This window comes from Podarcis melisellensis, assembly GCF_964234715.1.
Source record: "Podarcis melisellensis genome assembly, chromosome: 1".
NCBI classification, from domain to species: domain Eukaryota; kingdom Metazoa; phylum Chordata; class Lepidosauria; order Squamata; family Lacertidae; genus Podarcis; species Podarcis melisellensis.
In genome coordinates, this window is record NC_138528.1 from 64,131,349 (window position 1) to 64,150,762 (window position 19,414).

General features: G+C 42.5%; 1 protein-coding gene across 3 annotated transcripts in view; it reads right to left on the reverse strand.

The window, feature by feature from the left end:
* The window catches only part of WT1 (WT1 transcription factor), a 51,215-nt gene that overhangs the window by 24,579 nt on the left and 7,222 nt on the right, over positions 1–19,414 (reverse strand). For 2 of the 3 annotated variants that reach the window (XM_081927377.1, XM_081927376.1), the window contains exons 2-4: positions 17,262–17,384; positions 15,564–15,666; positions 2,813–2,890 (exon numbers count right to left, since the gene is read on the reverse strand). In XM_081927377.1, the coding sequence (XP_081783503.1) occupies positions 2,813–2,890; positions 15,564–15,666; positions 17,262–17,384 (304 nt within the window). The remainder of the gene's footprint in view (positions 1–2,812; positions 2,891–15,563; positions 15,667–17,261; positions 17,385–19,414) is intronic. The other variant, XM_081927378.1, reaches the window with a different exon arrangement.

The following is a 19,414-nucleotide window of genomic DNA, read 5'->3' on the forward strand; positions in this document are numbered from 1 at the left end:
GATAAGGAAATTTGCTTTTCTTCAAACCAAAATTATTTTCAACATGCTAACACCAGAAGGATCCAACTATTAGCTATTACAGTGGTACCTTAGGTTATAAACGCCTCGGGTTACAAATACTTTGGGTTACAGACTCCGCTAACCCAGAAGTAGTACCTCGGGTTAAGAGCATTACCTTAGGATGAGAACAGAAATCATGCGGTGGCGGCGCAGTGGCAGCGGGAGGCCCCATTAGTTAAAGTGGTACCTCAGGTTAAGAACGGTTTCAGGTTAAGAATGGACTTCCAGAACAAATTAAGTTTGTAATGAGAAGTACCACTGTAGTTAATTAATACTGATCTATCTTTTAAAAAATAAAATAAAATGCTGCAGCTTTACTCTCAGAAGATGTAAGTAAACGCCTTGCCAGAAAAAAGCAATTACATATAAATGAAAATAAAGCAATTATAATTATTTAAAATATAGTGAATCGTTTTTTTCATACATTTGTGAAAATGCAATTTCTTATTTTCTCTCAAATGCTGATTTCAAATCTACATACCAGATACAAATATCGTTTATAACTCACACAGTCGTAAGGTTCTACTCCACCAAAACATGCTAGCCAACATTAAATTCTGTGAGTTGTCCTCTGGTTGCTATACTTATAATGACCTTCATCTCCCCACTCTGTTCAAACTTCAGGAAAGAAAGGAGTGCACTGTCCATAACCGCCCCCATATCCTGCCTGCAGCCTCATCAAATATCTTTAGTAGCATGCGGCTCCTTCAAGAAGGACTTCCTGCTTCCAGGGTAACAGGAAACAATTTCTGGGCAAGCAGTGGCCAGACTGGAGCCCACTCCCTACAGGTGGGAGAGAACAACAGTCCGGTCCATAGGGAGGAAGCTAAGGAAAATGGGAGGGACAGCGGAAAAGCAAAGGCAAAGGATGTAAGATCTATGAGAATCCAAGGTAATAAAAGGACGCGAGAGACGGAAAAAGTATAAAGAAATGGGGAGGAAGATTAAAATAAGACATTTGAAAAGGGATGGAGAAAAGGAAAGCGTGGGCTGTGGCATTGTTACTGTCAGGAGCCACTGTGGCTGGAACCGGGAGCCACTGTGGCTTTGACCTGAGCTCTGTTGCTCTTTGTGTGAGCAAGCAAGGCCACAGACTAAAACCATCTCCAGGCCCATAGTCCTGCCTCAGTCTCCAAAGTGACACAGCCCATCCAAGCAGACCACTGGTCTCTTCTGACCTGGCAAAGCTGTAAAAGCTTCCAGATCAGCCTTAGGGTTTCCCCTCTTTGGGGCCAGCTGACAGAAAATTAAAGGGCCAAACGAGGTTTTCCCCACCTATCCACCCTCCATTATGTATCATAAGTAAATAAAATCCTGTTGTATTGGACCCTGCCTCCACACCCTTTCCAAACTGATGAACTTTAGCACTAGGGTCCATTCCAAACCCAGAGAACTCAATTCCCCAACCCCAAGCATCACCCAGACCCCAACATCTGGCATCCCTGGTCAGGCTTGGGTATATACTAGGCCATAGTCAGCTTGGCCTTTTCTGTGTGGTTACTATGCCCAACCTTATTTTTCTGTCTGCTGGCCCTGGTCCTAGGTACTCTCCATCTCGCCAGCTCCCTGCGACACAGCCCTGCAGTTTTGGGAGGGTGGATGTAGTAGGCACAGATTTTGATCAGGTCCATTTATGGAGTTATTCTAAAGAGCTGCAAGTTTATTCAAGGTGTATGGTTTTGTTAAGAAATGCTGGTGAAAAATAGTGTTGCTGTTCTGAAAGTCACCCCAAAAATAAAAAGGCTGGTTAGGCCAGAATACCATCCACATCAATGAATGAATGCTGTCACAGCCAAGGCATCTATGGGACTATCAGGCTGCAGTCATTTACCGTATTTTGCGCTTTATAAGACGCACTTTTCTCCTCCTAAAAAGTAAAGGGAAATGTGTGTGCATCTTATGGAGCGAATGCAGGCGGGAGGCTCTGCTCAGCGCTTCCTTTAAAGAGCCGCATGGAGGGCTGCCCTTCTCCCTCCTCGGGGAAAAGTCCCCAAGAGCCGCGCACACACTCCGCACGCTGTTTAAAGGGAGTGCTGCTCTTAGGGAAGCCTTAGCTGCACACAGCCTCTTCCGGGCAGGGGACGAAGGCTCCCCTTGCCTGGGAGAGGCTGCGCGCGGCCAAGCAAGAAGCCAGGAGAGCCAGCAGGATCACTGCAAAGCAATCCCGCTTGATGTCCTGGCTTCTGGTATTCAGATATTTTTTTTCTTGTTTTCTTCTTCCAAAAACTAGGTGCGTCTTATGGTCTGGTGCGTCTTATAGAGCAAAAATACGGTATTTTCTTACCTGAGACTAAGTTCAACTGAACTCAATGGGACTTACTTTTGAGTAGACATAAATAAGATTTCACTGTACATCAATGGATACTGGAAATCTACAAGATTACACCAGTGTAAGTGAAAGCATGATTATCAGAAGTGCTTATGACTGCACCATATTTTTTCTAAATGTTATAAAATGAATGCAATCCACACCTATAATGTGTTACATAAAAGATTCTAGCTCATAACAAATTAGATAATATTGCTCTCTTGTGCCCTTTAACTGCTTAACATGCTCAAGAAAAAAAAAAGGTTTTATTGAGCGTTTCAAAATCTAACACACACAAACATAAACAGCCAGGATGTCAGTGACAAATATCCACATGCTAAGAAGTTTAGTATTTTGATAAGTTGTTTTATCAAAAAAATAAATTATTTCATAATTCTGCAATATAAGATTGATTTAAAAACAAAACAAAAACATAAACCTTACCCCTTAAGTTGAGATCCCAAGTTCATTTGATTCCATGTCATGCATTCAAGCTGTGAGGTCATTTGGTATAAATTGTCACTGTTACAAAAATATTTAAAGTTAGAACTAAAGTTATGTGATCCAGTGCAAATAATTTGTTTTAACTGAGAAGCAATATTCTTATTTTCTTCTTTTTAAAAAAAACATTTCAAAAATAAAGGTAAACCAGTTTAAAGTAATTCAATGCTTTGCCAACATGGTGCTTATCTGTAAGGCTGAATTAAAAAGAAAGAAAAGAATGAAAAAAGAGGAGAATATCAGAGGAGAATATATCATACTACTTTCAGGGTAGCATTCAACTAAGTTTTATTTAGAATAGACTCGCTGAAATTAATGAACAAGACTAAGTGGGTCTACTCAGAGTAACACTTAGTTGAATACTTCCCTTACAGTGTTTTTAAAATGTCCATAAAATATGATATAACGAAATTAGTTCTGCAAAGAAGAAAAACATTACATGCAATTAAATTACAGTATTTATAGACCCATAACAGCAAATTATTGCTTTGGGGGAGCTGGGGTGGAATTCAGTATCATGCTCTGAACCCCCCCTCTCCTTCCCCATGTGATGTTCTGGGGGTTCTCCAGGATCCCTCCTCATCAACTTTTAGGGGTGTGGGGGTATGGAGGAGGAGAGGACGGAAAGCCCTATAATGCAAGCAGAAGTCCTTCTGTAGGGCTTCCGCTGATGGGGCTTGTTAGCTCAGTTCCACCTATATTTTTTTACTCTTCAATGAAGACTGCAATAGTTAATTAACTGAAACAGCTATAGGGACAGGTGATTAATATTGCTCCATAAAGTAACGACTCCAAGTAAAAAATCCATAAGAACCTGAACTTCAAACTGGGCTCCACCATGTGTAGACAAGCTATGAAGTTTGTGAACACAAATGCTTTTTATTGTTTCACTTTTATTATTATTAAAACATTCTTAGACAACATCACCTTAATGTTATTAATATAATATCTGGTGACTATTCTTCGGGCATTGATGTAGGCAAAAGGTGGTATGTAAATGTTTCTATTTTTAAAAAGGAGAACTAAAATAGCTGCAAGACCCATTACATGATTGTCATTGGACACTTCCACCCCATAAGAGCAGGTTAGTACTGTAGTGATCCAAGCAAATACTTACTGCACATAGGTGCCAACTCCCTGAGATCCAAGCAAATACTTACTGCACATAGGTGCCCAACTCGCCCAAGCACCCACAAAATTACTCACGAAGGGGCCATGCACCTACAAATTTTGGTTCTAGGGTCATGCATGCTGCATGAGCACCCACAGACCCAGTTACCCACAGTCGCAGGGCCACGCTGGTGCTCCTGTTCCTGCATAGTTCTTTCAGAGGACTAATTATTACATGGAAATGCTCCCATTTCCTTGGAGCTCTTAGGAGAAAAGTACTTTGGCTACCTCATGAGAAGAGAAGACTCCCTGGAAAAAACCCTGATGTTGGGAAAGATTGAGGGCACAAGGAGAAGGGGACGACAGAGGACGAGATGGTTGGACAGTGTTCTTGAAGCTACCAGCATGAGTTTGACCAAACTGCGGGAGGCAGTGGAAGACAGGAGTGGCTGGTGTGCTCTGGTCCATGGGGTCACGAAGAGTCAGAAACGACTAAACAACAACAACAAACAGCTAAGATCAACTTTATTACAAGTTGCTAAAGGAACCTTCCTGATGAAGGAAAAGAAGTTACCTTCCTTGATTCTCATTCATACTTGCATCAGGGGTAAGACAACATAAAGCCCCAGGGCCATAACAGGCACCCCAAGGCTTTCTTGCAGCCTGCACATAGCCCTGCTCTGCTATCAGGCATCCATTTGCCCCTGTTCTTTGTTATCAGAAAACATTATTCTGGGGAAAGTCTTGGTGTGCTTGCCGTTCACTGTGAATTTTGAGATACAGATAGATAGAGATAGGTAGAGATAGATACGCACAAACACACACACCACTATAAATCACCAAACCTTTCTAAATTTAATCAGAACTAATTTTACTCAAATATATATTTTTATACCATTTTCTCTTCAGATTTCACTGGACCACTTTTAATATACTGTACACCCTTAGAAGCAAAGAAATAAAGTTAAATGACTTCAGCTGCGAAGTATGTGTAATATCATTTGTCATTACCGCTGAATACTATTATTCATGAGAGTGTCTAAACTGCTATTATGTGACTACAATGTCCTGCATATCAGCTCAGAAATTGTTAAGACTCTCCTGCAGTTTCCCCATTTGCAACAGCAGCTCGTGCTGGTCTGTGCCACTACATTTTGCAATTCCATGAATTCTTCCTGTAATGCTGATGTAATTAATTCCTCCAGGGCCCTGATTTTTATTAGAAGCGCCAGACCTCTGCATTTACAGCAGGAGATTTTCCTTTAACTTTATTTCATTTGACAGTTCATTTATAAGGGCCTCCTCCACAATATCTCCTTTTTTCCTTCATTTGCTTTTTCATCAAGTAATACACTTACTCATCTTGTCACCAGCAGAAAGCCACTCAGGTTGCCAGGTCCAGGCCCTGAAATGACTTGTATGTATATTTTTATGAGGCAGCATTTTCATCTTGCAGTGCTGTAGTGAGAGGAGTAGCCAGACCATATGCAGTTTTTGCTTGAATGGAAAACCCATTTTTTAATATGTAGATACAGGAGAAGGCAATTGCCAAAAGGATTTAGAAATCAGGACAATTTTTGAACTCAGGCACAGGTTGCAGTATCTTAAGAACCTAAGTAGAAGCCTGCTAGATCAAAGCAGGGACCCATTTAGTCCAGCATACAGCTTCCCACAGAGGCTAACCAGATACCCACTGGGAAACCACAAATAGGTCATGAAGGAAGGTAATACATCTCAAACTGTTGCTTATGAACAAGCAGCTTCCAGGTAGCCATCATAACTAATAACCATTGATAGAAAGACTCATGGAGCAAAATCAGTCTAACTGCTTTTCAAAGCCATCTAACCTAATGGTTGTCACCAAATTAAATAGCAGTGAGTTCTATACATTAATTATGCTTTTGTGGAGTACCTAGTTTCTCCAAAATCTGCTGTAAAATAGTTTCATTGAGTAATCTCAAATTCTGGTGTTACAGTAGGGAGAAAACTGCTCCCTATTCACTTTGAGAACACTATTCATTGTTTTATATCAGGACCTCCCTTGCTCACATTTTTCTAAACTAAAAAACCTAAAATGTTTAAACCTTTCCTCATTGGGAAGCTGCTCCTAATTCCTTGGTCATTTTAGTTGCCCTTTCTTTGCACTTTTCCTAGTTCTACAATATTATAGATCCATGCTATTGACTCTAGCTAAGCATTCAGTATTCTGTCATAATAAAACCTGAAAATTCTGTTTGTCATGCAGTCAGGACAACTTGTATCTACTTTGAATGGAGTAGCAACCAGTGAGGGGCATAATCTGACCAAATGTTTGTTTCTTTATTACACAAATTTATAGGCTGCTTCACAGTTTAAAGCCAGCTATGCATTGAACATGGTAAAAACTGAGCAAAACACAGATATGGATGCTCTAAGAAAAATAAAATCATTTCAATGAACTCTAAAAACAAGAAAACAGACCATGCAAATTCTAAAAAACAGTGAGAAACAATTGCATCAGATATAAAACTGATCTTCCAAAAATTGCTGGGTTGAAAATCTTGAAAATTCTCATGAAGAATGGATAAGTTATATACCAGTTTTTGCACTACAGCCTTCACACTGTTTGTAACTTTTTTGTGCCTATCCAAAACATTCATTAAATTTACCCTGTTGGCAGTTTAGATTGTGTCGGAAATTGAACGGTATTGTGCCTTTTGCCAGTTTAGTGAAAATCCAGTGTGCATTGCTTAAGTTTTGAGAATTCAAAGTTTCTGTTTTAATCAATCATTTAAGTGAGGCAGGGGTCACCAACCTTTTTTGGACCCATGAACACATTTGTAAACAAGAGAAACTGTCATGGGCACCACACATTAGCAGTGTGCATTGGCTGCATAGGCAGAATAATGAGACAAATTGTGGTGATTTGAGGATCCACCCAGCTCCCTCCAGGGTTGAAGCACAATGTCAATAAACCCCACTGGGTAGGATCAGGGCTCCCCAAAGCCTCATGTTGTCCTGTCACTCTGGTTTTTCTTTTATTCTATACTTTTCCTAACTCTTAGCTTCATATTTTTCTATATCTCCTTGTTTCTCTAGGTCTGTGGACTTTGCAAGAAGTGAGGCTGTGCAAACTGGTTCCTGCAGAGCATTGAAGAACTCTGGATTGTTTGTTAAAGCACAGCAGTGGAGGATTAAAAAAAAAGTTTAAAGCATCATTGACTTTTTAAAAATCCTGTGTTGCTCTGCTTTAACACACACATAAAAACAGAGCTTCATGCTTAAGATCTGTTGGAGGCCTGAGGACACAAGCAAATCCTGGATTTATTTATTTTTAAATGTACAAGGAAGAATATACAATATTGGCCACCTATTAAAAAGAGCAAAAAACAAACCTCTCTCCCTCTGTTGAAAACATGGTGTTAATATGAATAGTGGAGTCCAAATGGCCTAATAAAGATATTGCCCTAATACAGTTTTTATAGAGGAAAGCTCCTGACAAAAGCCCCTTGACCAGTATGTTTGAATTTTGGCAGACTTAAATTTGTGCCAGTAAATTTCATCCACTTTGGACAAAAGGGGGGAAAGGAAATTCCTGATTATGATGAATGGGGACCACAAAGCTTTGTTTTACGCAGAATGGCTCAGAACTCAAAGCAGAGATCAAAACTTGATAGAGCACAGAGCAGGGGTACCAACTTGAATAAACTATTGGGGGACCCAGGTAACCCCTGCCCCACATAATTGATCGTAAGACGTGGAGCACGCACAACATTTGAATGGCAATTCCATTCAACTTGGGGGGGGTTGGCCCCCTCAAATATTTTATTGGGGGGAGCCGAAGGGACCTTGTTCTTAGGAGTTGGCTCCTATGGCACAGAGTGAATGAAAAAAAGATCAGTTTTTTTTTTAAATGCATAGATACTAGGCCAGTACTGGGTCTTAGGTACACACCCCTAACCACACACACACGCCACAAACAAGCAGTGTAGCAGACTGCTTTCTTTCCATGATAGGAAGGACCCTGTGGGTACATGGAATGTCTCTGTGGATGCATGTTCACCTGCTGGTGCCACATTGGTCACCCTTGAACTGAGGACAAGTATTGTGGCACATGGCTGTGTAATTGATTGAAGCCTGCCTCCCAGAAGAAAAAACAGCTGCTGTTGAAGTGAGCAGGCTGTGAAGTGGAAGGCAATGCACAGGGGTGTAAATGCTGCAATTGTGCAGACTCATTAACATACGTAATATAACCCTAAGACTGCAATTTGAAGAGAAGATTTTCTGAATGGCTAATGCACAGTAATTGATTGCAACAGAGCACCTGCGGATACATGTATGGAAAAATAACAAATGAGATAGTGTCAATGCAACCTCAGGTCACTTCTGCAGGAGGACCTTTGCCTTAGAAGATACCTCTTCTGACCAGAATGATCAGATTATTCCCCTGACCATGCAATCCATCTACTTAGAACTTAGGCCCATTAAATAAATTGGGAATTACTCCCAGGTAAGTGTGTATAGGAATGCAGCCCAAATATGCTGTTGCTAGTTTCTGTTTCTACTCCAGTCATTCATGACAATGAACCAGAATAGAAGCCTGGAAGATCCAGAGAATGAGTGAGTAAGGAAATAAATAAATACTGTTTCTGATTTATGAGGGAGCAGAAAATAATTCCATGAGCCCTCTATGATGGCTAGAATAACCTCTGTCATATAACATAGTGCTGTGAGTGGTTGAGGGCTTAGACTGTATGCCTGAGTTCCTTCTAATTCCTGGATGCAGCGGGAATAGCCAGGCCAGCTTCTTGGTAATGCCTCACCAAGCATGTGGGTAGGCCTCCCCTCCCTCAACTGGCTGGTAGTTAGAAGGACAAAAGCCAGAGTTTGTGAAAGAGAGCTGGGCTAGAAGCAGGAGGCAGGCAGAAGCCTGAGAGACATACTTGATATCTGCTTGAATCCAAGGCTATGACTATGGAAGACACAAGACCTTCTCGGGGCATTAATGCTGTGAGCCCCTCCATTGCAGGCTCAGGTTGAATATATGTGTAAATAAACCATATACTGTATCATAAAGACACCCCAGTCTCCGCTGTCCCTCATTACAAGGAAACTGAACCCTGAGTCAGTGCCTGCAACCTCTGGAATCTTGCCCCACTCATAGATTGGGATTGCACACAACAATATTCAAATCTCATTAAAATTGGCTTACATATCAACATGCAATAGAATACATTTTTTGAACCAATGGATCTATTCAAATATCTGCTTTAAATGAGTCTGAAGTACTAGAACTAATTGGAAATAATTGGATTGTTTCAATTATTATGAACTGAACCTCCTAAGCCAGTGCAAAGAAAGTACTACAAAAGTCAGTCTTGCCTTCCAGAGATGTTTTGAAAATAAAGTAGGGGGAGGGGAAGACATTCATACAACAGGGATTAATGTCAGTTGGAGTGAAATAAAAGGAAGTTAACTTTAAGCAAAAAAGGGGGGGACTTAAAAGGAAACCAGTAGTAGATCATATAGTTTGTTTTGGCCTCTACTGCTGCCTACGAGTTCTTGACCTTGGTGCAGAAAGAGCTATAATCTGCACTGCAACTCCTCCACTCTTAAAGTCTTTGTAAGTGTGACTCATAGTAAATTTTCAGCATTAAACATGTTTACTACATCAAACTGCATCAAACTGATACAGAAAAGTTCACAATGTCATTTTAATAGATCCGCAACTGTTGGATATCTAATGCATGTTTGGAGTCGGTGTTTCTTTGCCTTCTGCGCCTGACCATCAAACACCAACACAACGTTCTTGAAAAACAGATATTATGTTGCAGCTAGGGTTGCCAAGTCAACTATGAGGAGACTCCTGTCTGTCAAGGGTTATATAGAACGAACAAATATTTTTTTCCCAGATACAGCTTTCCTACTTAACAGTTCTGCTATGACAGGAGAAGCTGTATTTGGACAAATTCCCCTTTTCAAATATTTCACTCATGCAGCATAATCCCATGCAAGCTTTTCAGACTCGCTCAGTTCAATTCATAAACTGTGTATACACATAGCCTTTCACACATACAGGGCTTGTTTCTTCACAGTGTGCTTTTGTACGTAACGGTTTGCAATTGTACACAATAACTTCGTCTAAGGCAGCCGCTAATATCTGTGTTGTCTATGCACACCGCTGGGCATGTTTTCCAACTAGTGCATGCTGGTGTTCTCTAGACCCCTCTCCTCAATTAGTATGTCCGCTGAGTTCAGGTACTTTTTGCCCTTTCGAAAGAGAGAGGTGGAAACTGGTGTGCTGATACACTGGTATTCAGAAGTATGCAAAGGTGAGTAAATCACTGTACTGTTTCCTGTTTTACTTATTTCGTTCATTGACAAGTTAAACATGGTGAGGGAGAGTGGCACAGCCCTGCAATGTCAGTAGGTCTGCCCCAGTAGGAGGTGACCTGACAAAGCACTCTCTCTGTACACACGTCTGCAGCAAGCGCTTGAGAAGTGCATGCTAGGCACAAAGCAGATTACAACGGTTTCAGCAAAATGTGCTTTGGATTGGCAAATAGTGCAGGATGGGAATGGCATTGGGATGATGTCATGCATACAGCACTCCAAAAAGGCACCTGCATCCAGCACTGGCTGCACGTTATCACACAGTGTGTACACACACTCATAGATAAAGGAGCTATCCTGGCAACTGTTCTTGCTACAAGGAAGAAACATTTACTAAAACAAAAGCAGGACAAAAATAAAGTCCACCATAATATTTGTACTGTGAAAAGTTATAGGATTCCAGTAGGAAGCTAGGGACATGCACAGATTGAAAATGAAGCTTCCTTGAAAAGGGAGGAGGTAGAGAAAGAGAAAACGGCATGGTGCATCTGCAGCAGCACAACTCAACACCTTCCAGCAGTTTTATTAAAGTGCTAACCAAGTCAGTACGTGCTATGGCTTTTTAATAGTTTTTGAAAAGTACAAAAATACTTTCACCCTATGCTTTTGGGTACTTTGACAGAACTGTTTTTAGAAGTTGTTTCTTTGGCCATGGATGGATCAAGCTGTTAAATGGAGGAACACTGAGAGATACAGATTTGAACAGCTCTGCTCATGTTATAAACTGCAAAACGTATCTGCTTAGTACATAATCCGGTTGCTTTGTCAGAATTATGAGAACATCAGCGTTAAATAATGTTTAGTCCACAGTTGCAAATAAAGTTATGGAAACACACTGTAAATGATATTTTAAACCTCAAAAACAAAATGGTATAAACTGGGGCTCTAAAGATCAGATTTTTAAACAGGTCCTTGTCCACAGTACTAGGACTCCATGTGTGCAGATGCACACACCAAGCTATGGTATCCCCATTTCCTGCTTCTTAGCAACGTATGCACAGAGCTGTCATGCCCATTGGTATAGTGGAGCGGGAACACAGGGGAGCAAAGCTCTGATACTTCTCTGCATAGAAAGAGCAGTGGTGTAATATGCCAGGACTTCATTTGCCAGAGTTGTAAGGGGTTTTTTTGGGGGGGGTGGAGGACAGAATGGAAAGGCTCACCCAGTGACTAGCTCAAGTTCACTCAGTGAGTTTGATGTCTGAATGGAGATGTGAACCTAGGTCTCTCCAGCCCACATCCAACATGCAAACCAGTACACACACACCCGTTGCCAGATCACTATTCTATGACTGCCATAGCTGATCTTAATAAAATGGGTTTTATACTATGTACTGTTGCTCTTTGGTGGGGTGGAGGTGTATCAACAAGCTGCTGCATTTTTGCATTTTCCTCAAGGAGCGTGGCTGTGGGAACTGTCATGAGAAGCTCCTGCACTTCAAAATGTACTGCAACTTGTTATGCCATGGCCTTCAAAATGGAAATAATGGAAGCATCAGAGTAAGGACATGATGTAAGTGAGTGGAAGCATGCCACTTTCTTGCTTAGGAACCAAATCTTCTGGAGCCTGTACCCCACTCCTTTGCTATTGGAGATTCTGCAGTGCCTTGGCATCAAGGAGTTTTCCATAGGAGGGTGGTTGTGGTCCAAAGAGGGCTCCTGTGCAGCTCAGAAGGCTTACTACCCAGTTTGATCAACATGACTACTATCTCTAAAATAATGAAAGTTATCTTATTGAAATTCTAGCTGTTTTTAAGTCAGCAGAATGAAGTATTATTATTTTTTCATAAACAAGTTCCTGTGGTCACTGACAGGAATTGTGCTCAGTGAGTGAATGTCTTGCCAGCCAGTCATTAAATATTATTAATTGTGCTTCCAAAGATAGTATCCTTGAGAAATGTAGTCATTTCAGTTTCTCAGAGTTTGCTCCTCAGTTTTCATACTGAGTATCTTCATATCTACCACAATGGGAAGGCAAAACTAAACAAATTCGCAAATGGATGAAGAAGTAGGTTAAGGTGGTAGAGGCATTTTGATAACATGCATATTTGGTTTGAAATAGGAAGTCCCATTGAAGTGGTTCCTATGGAGCAACATCTTGACTTGTAGTACCGGGGTGTAAGCAAGGGGAGAGAGGTGGGGGGGCCCTCAACTAATCCAACCGGAAGGCCAGCTTATGAAGAAAGTAGTTTGCAGAAGGCTGATGCCACAGCGAGGCCTTGGGAGTCAGCAAATCATGGTTCTCCAAGAAACTCTTGGGCAACCTAAAGCAGAAAACCGCGCGGACTATGTGCGAGGCGAATCAGGTGAGAGATGCATTACTTGGGCAGAAAAGAGCTACCCTTAAGCCGACAATAATAAATGGGACATAGAATCTAGGGAGCCTATTAGAGCCGAAGTCTTGGCTACACAATGCATCTCTTTCCGCTTCGTTTGCTGCCGCATTGCTTCTGGCACCGACCGGTGAGCGACAAACAGAGCCTAGAGGATACTTTGTTCGGTTCCGCTAACGGCTGACACCCCAGCCCTGCTCCACTCGGATCTCACTCATTAAGCTTAATGAAGCAAGCGCAACACTCGGCTCCACGACTCCTGCGCAGCAACACCTCCGGAGGTGGAGAGGCGCTCAGGTCCGCGCTCCCCTCCCCGCCCCACCTTGGCCCTCCTTACAGGACCGTTGTGGGGTTTCGCGGGACGGAGACCTTTGATCGGCCCTGATCTGAAATAATGTAAGAGGTACAGGAGTCTCCGCAGCCCGGGTTTACCGGAACCATGTTCAGGAGGTTACCCGACGCAGGCAGACTTGGGACCAGGCTGCTTTAGAAAACCCAGCAAAGAAAGAAATCGTGGTGTCCCACAGAGATGCGCATTGCGCACAGGAGATTTGCTCCCCACGGTTATTCCTGTGCAACATTCTCTCTCTCTCTCTCTCTCTCTCTCTCTCTCTCTCTCTCTCCTCTCCCTCTCCCTCTCCCTCTCCCTCTCCCTCTCTCCATCCATCCGATCCATGCACCCCATTTTTCCCGCGTCTCCTCCTTCAATGACTTCAAGTCAGGCTCACTAGCAAAGGGGCTTCTAGAACCGAGCGGCACAATATCAATCAGTAGAGTTAGAACGAAAGTCCGCGTCGCTCTCCTTTGCAGGAGTACATTGTTTTTGCGCCGCACGTTTCTTAGCAGCTCCCTAGACATGGGACTGGTTCCAAGTTCACCAAAAGTTGAAGCATAGGTGGGAGAGAGCGGAGTGGAGGGTTTTGTTCGGGCTCCTAAACAAGCTCAAAACAAACTTAAAAGGTGCTTCGCTCTTCTCCCCTCGGCCCCGAACCCGCTCCACCATCGCTTCAAAGCAAAGGGCAACAGCTACCGGTCCCAAGGCAAAGGGTAGCAGATGGGGGTTGTTTTGATTTTTAAGCGCCTGCTGGACGGGACACAAAGCTAAGCCCGGATAGAATGGAAAGGGACGGTTTTGTTTAAAATCAGCACAGTGTGGATGGCCTTCAGCGAGTTACGTTTTCAACCTCAGTTCCCCCATCGGCAGGGAAAGAAAAAGCTTTTTAACTACCAACATCTCCTGTAGTGATGTTATTTCAGGTACTGCATCCCGCATCCGACTTTGAAAAAATGAGAATATTATTTTGCTGTGAAACCCCGCAGTTTGGTCCTTTTTCTCACAGTTGGTATCCATCTCTGGTAAGAGGCCGTTTGCGCTGATTAAACTTTACATCCCCAGAATTCCGGGATGCTGCCTATCTCAGGGACGCCTTGACATTTTGAAGTGGCTCCTATTGGGTCCTGCCATTCTGCGGTGGTGGAAAGGAACACACCCGGGTAACTCCCTTCCTCCTTGCTGTCAGAGAGATGGACTTTTGCCACAGACCAGAATGGAGAAAAAATTAAGGAGCGCATCCTTTCCTTCGGCTTACTAATTAACAAATGAACAAGCTCCTTAATTTTCCATATCACTGACAGACCAGGCACCCAGCACAGTTAAACTGAGTAATAATTCTGTGTCCAGCCAGATTGGTCCCATTAACTTCAGTGGACCCTAAACTGAACTTGCTTCCAAGGTCCTAGTAAACTGGACTGTGAGAAAAGGGTCGAGTTCCTTTCTAGATCTGAATGCAGCTTTATCAGAGGACAAGACACGAGGCCTTGGATGAAACACAGAATAAACCCAGTTGTTCCAGGCTTAGCACCAAATACAAGTAATTAATGCTCTATACAAAATACACCCATTTTGTGTCAGAAACCATTTTTTTAAACTGAAGAGGTCGGCTGGTTATTTGGGACATGGAAGCTTGGGCTACCATAAATTTATTCATCTTTAAGCTGCAACAAGATACTTTTTTTTGCTTTTGCTGCATTATATTATCAAGACTAAATCCACTTTAAATGGTAGCCACTGTTAACATATATGGGCCTAGAGTCACAAAATCCTTTCAATGGAAGGAAAGGTGGGATAGAAATCTATGAATTTAATTTTTAAAAAATTGCAACAAGAGTGGAGTAATTTAAAATAACAAAAATAGATACAGTGTTTGTTTCATTTATCTACCACCCTTCATCACGTGATCTCAGGGCAGTTCGTAGAATAAAATACTTGTTTACGAGACGGCAGGACTAGAATCAAGGGTAGAAACTGCAAGGGAATAGATTTTGGCCAAACATTAGGAGACACTTGTTCCATAGTGGATGAGACTGCCTCCAGTTGTGACGGGCTCTTCTTCCCTGGAGGTGCTTAAAGCAAATGCTAGAAGGCAGTCTGTCAGGGATTCTGGTAAGCAAAGGCATTGCAGATCCTGCATTACCGGTAATCCAGGGGCTTGGGCTAGGTGCTATCCAATGTACCTTCCAATAACATTGCCACATCACATATATTTTTAATAACAAACAAATATGAGCATCTAAGAGCAACACGGTTTTCTGTCCTTGCATTTTAATATTTACGGCTATATTTTGTCAACTTTAATTCTCTGAAAGGAGAATTAGAGACATGCTAAAGTGAGATGTTTCTCATGTTATTGGAGGCCTAAATATGACAGTTTTGTATAAATAAAGTCTGGTGGGGTGAAGAAGAAAGGAGGAGGTATAGGACAGCAATTCAACTTCGGAGGCGTTTGCACCAACAATAAAGCTGTTTTGCCAATATATGGGAGGTGAACTGTACACAAAAGAACTGGAAGATGAAGAGACCAGAACTAAAGGCTTCGCACCTGTTGTATGGGGTCCTCAGGAGCAAAGCCTGGCTGCCCGTGCAACTGTCCGTCGGGGTGTGGCAGCCATAAACAGGAGGAGGCACCGAATATTGCTGGTCACCTGCAGACAAATCATAGAGAAGTTACTACCCCACAGCAGGGCTGATTTCCATGCTCAGAAGGGTTAATGTCACATCCTGTAAGCTAGAGGAAGGGCTTTTTCCCATGCTCAGGAGTCGATGGGGGCAGGGGCACCTGAGTCTTCAATAATTTGGAACTGATAATTATTTCCATTTTCAGTAGATATTTCATCATTGAATAGAACAGAGCTAAGGCTTATAGTTATTCTAAGCTGTGTAGCCATTGACAAAAATCTTATGGAAAACAAGCAAACACTTTGTTTTTGCAAGTGTTCCGTCTGATCCCCAGTTCCGTGTGAGCTATCGGATGATAAAACCTTCAAATCTCCCTTCAACCATAAACCTGCAAAGTGCTTTTTTCTCAGCCTCCCATTTGTCACATGAAAGTAAGACCATAGGAAGCTGCCCTATACCAGTTCAGATAATTTATCCATCTAGTTCAGTATTGCCTATAGCACTACATTGACTGGCAGTGTTCTCCAGGATTTCAGAGAAGGAGCATTTCCCACCTCTAGCTATAGAAGCAAGCTAGAGATTAAATTTGGGACTTTTTGTATGCCGCACGATTACTCTGGTGCAGAGGTCAGCAAACTTTTTCAGCAGGGGGCCGGTCCACTGTCCCTCAGACCTTGTGGGGGGCCAGACTATATTGGGGGGGTGGACGAATTCCTATGCCCCACAAAAAACCCAGAGATGCATTTTAAATAAAAGGACATATTCTACTCACGTAAAAACACACTGATTCCTGGACCGTCCATGGGCTGGATTTAGAAGGCGATTGGCCTTAGTTTACCTACCCATGCTCTGGTGCATGCAGTAATACTGGCCAACCTTATATGGCTGTCCTGAAGATGACTTTATTAGGAATTGCTCCCAGGTAATTGTGTAGAGGATTGTAGCATTAAGACTTCCAACATTTGAAACACCTTTTGTAAATGCTAAGAGCATCATCCAAATAAAGGGCACTATCAAGCTTGAAATCCCAATATAGTTTCAATGGGATCTGCTTGATTTTGACTGCTTTATGCCCTGAATATTTAGTCAATAATATCACAATAATGACCAGCCAGTAATATAATCTAGTCACACAAACTAGAAGTGTCCACTTAGGCAGGAGAGGGCTTAGATTTTTGTCCGTAAGCATGTGTGTGTGTGTAAAAGTTGCACTTTCAATGAAACCTACTACTTATAGTGCACAAGCATGTTTATTCAGAAGTAATCCTTACTGTATTCAATGCAGGTTATTCGACTCTTAAACTGGAATAAATCCCACTGAACTCATTGAGACACTTAGGAGCAGTCAGGCCTAGGTTTGCGCTATTGAAGTCATATGAGCTTCAGAAAATCTACACTTGTCTAGGCTATGATTAATGTACTTTTATGTGCACAGGACCACAATTGTGTTCCGTTATCAATGGTATAATCTCTGAGAAGGTATTTTGAACAGCAGCAGAGTTTTTATGGGTACGCATAAGGGCAAACCGATGCCATCATGATTATCAGTACCACTAACTTGTTCGCTACTTATTTGTCTCAAAACCACTTCCGTTTGGTTCCTAGAAGCCTAAGTAGTTACCTAGAGACGTCTGCTGGACGATGGGATCCTCGTGCTTGAAGGAGTGGTTTGTAAACTGCGCTGCGTGGTGAGAGGGGGTGTGGCCATAACTTGGAGTTCCATCAAACGCCACCGTGCCGTAACCTGCCAAGAGAACAACATTGTCAAGAACCAGGAGTTGAATCGCCTGCCCTTGAACTTTCTCATGAAGCGGCTTCCTGCAAGAATGTCCCCACCCGGGGCAGGCAGGCGTCGAAAACCTGAAGCCCCCGCTGGTGGCTCCTTCCTTCGGGAAGAGAGAGCCTGCTCAATGAACCCAGATAAACCCACGGCGTGACCAAAATAGTTCTCTCTGTGTTTATGACAGTGGTGAGAGTCCATTCTAAATCTGGTCTTTGGGGCTGTTTGCGTCACTTTCTCCGTCATTCTTTAATTCCTGAATTAGCATCCGAGCTGGGCCCAGTAGAAGTAACTCTTTCTTTCCGTAAACATCAGCACACAGGCTGCTGGTGGCCAAGAACTGCTGAGGGGAATCATTGGGTGTTAAGAGATCCATTAACATCCGAGGCGCACGTCTAATTACTTTCCCCACGATGTGCCTCAGTTCTCTTTTTGTAAAATGACGGCAGTGCCGCTTCTTCTCTCTGTCTCTCTGGGAGCAAGGAGGACTGAGTAGGAGGCCCTCAGGCACGTGCTGCGGGAGCTGTGGGCAGGGGGGAGAATCTTACAGTTCCAAGCACTTTTTTTTTTAACGTTGATCTCAATGTGACTTGCTGCCAAGTCATAACGAGATCATAAGTTTGTTTACTTGGAAATGACTTGTGTTTGGGAATCTAGGTGCCAGGTAGGCTGTTGGGATGGCGAGGCTCAAAGGTTGTTGTCAAGACTAGTCAAGCCTGGGATCGATGCTTCGGTGGGAAATTAGGAGTCAGGCGTTTTGGCTACGCCTGGAAAGGGCAGGCCGGTCGCTTCTCGCAGTGAGCGATGCTTTCATTAATTCTTCCTCATATTTAAGAGAAAGTCCCCCGTCTGCTGAGCAAACTAGTCTGCCGTTTCACATGTAAAAGGTACCCTTTAATCTCGTTCTCTCTTAACTTCTCACTTATTTTATAAGATTAGCTTTCTGAAGAGCCTGCAATAAAAATGGCAGGCCGTTAAATGAAAAATAGCCTCCTACTTTAAGCGAAAATTGCTCGCTCAAATAATAATAAACAGCCTATTTAAAAAAAACCGGAGTGAATTCAGATGGAAACGGATCGCCTCTAGTGACCTCAGGGTGACACCGAATCGTAAATCAGGCGTTTGGACACCAACTTTCATTAATTACTTGGAGCCAGTTAAACAACTTCAGCTAAAAAGTAATTACAAAGTAATATTATCTTTGAGGCTTCTCGGCTCATCAGCATTTACCCCAAGACCAAGGAATGTTTAGTGTAGCCCTTATGAGATCTACCCTTGGTTTCCCAACCACACATTATGTTGACTTAGAAATATATTTTAAACTCTATGCTTGCAAAGTTCTTAGTTATACTTAAAGACTAGCGTCTTTTCAACCCCCTCCCCGCCCCGCCCTCTTTCAAGACCACCGTTTATTTCGAGAACACCAAACTGGCGGCAGGGGGGGCAAGCAAGATTGTGCAACGCACGCAGAGAGAGCAAGCGCCGCTGCACACTTTTCTGTGACATGAGCTTTCCTAGGGCAACAGCCTACTTCGCTAGATGCATCTGGCGGACTCCTGATGGAGTCACCGTTCTTTCAATAAGCAGTAGATCGGGGGTGATAATGATGGATGTTAGACAGAATGTGACAGAACTCGGGAGAGAAGGGCGAAAGGGAAATTCTTCCAGATCCCTCAGTGACAACCCAAATAAAAGCAGAAACACATAAAACAAAGAAGGTTCTGGAAGAAGACAATTTAGACCTCTATTGCTAAACACATATCTGTGTACTGAGAACAAACATACTTAGCATGTTTACTCAGAAGTACTATTGATTTCCTAAATGTGATCCCTGGTAAACATGCCCACGCTTCAATCATCCTTGACAGTGAAAACCCATTGAAATTCATTGGATGAAATCTGGAAGCCACCCGCCTTGGTTTATTCTGCCTGTGAACCGTTCTACGTACCGATTGGAACGGAATTTATGTTAATATTTACGAACTTAGGTAATC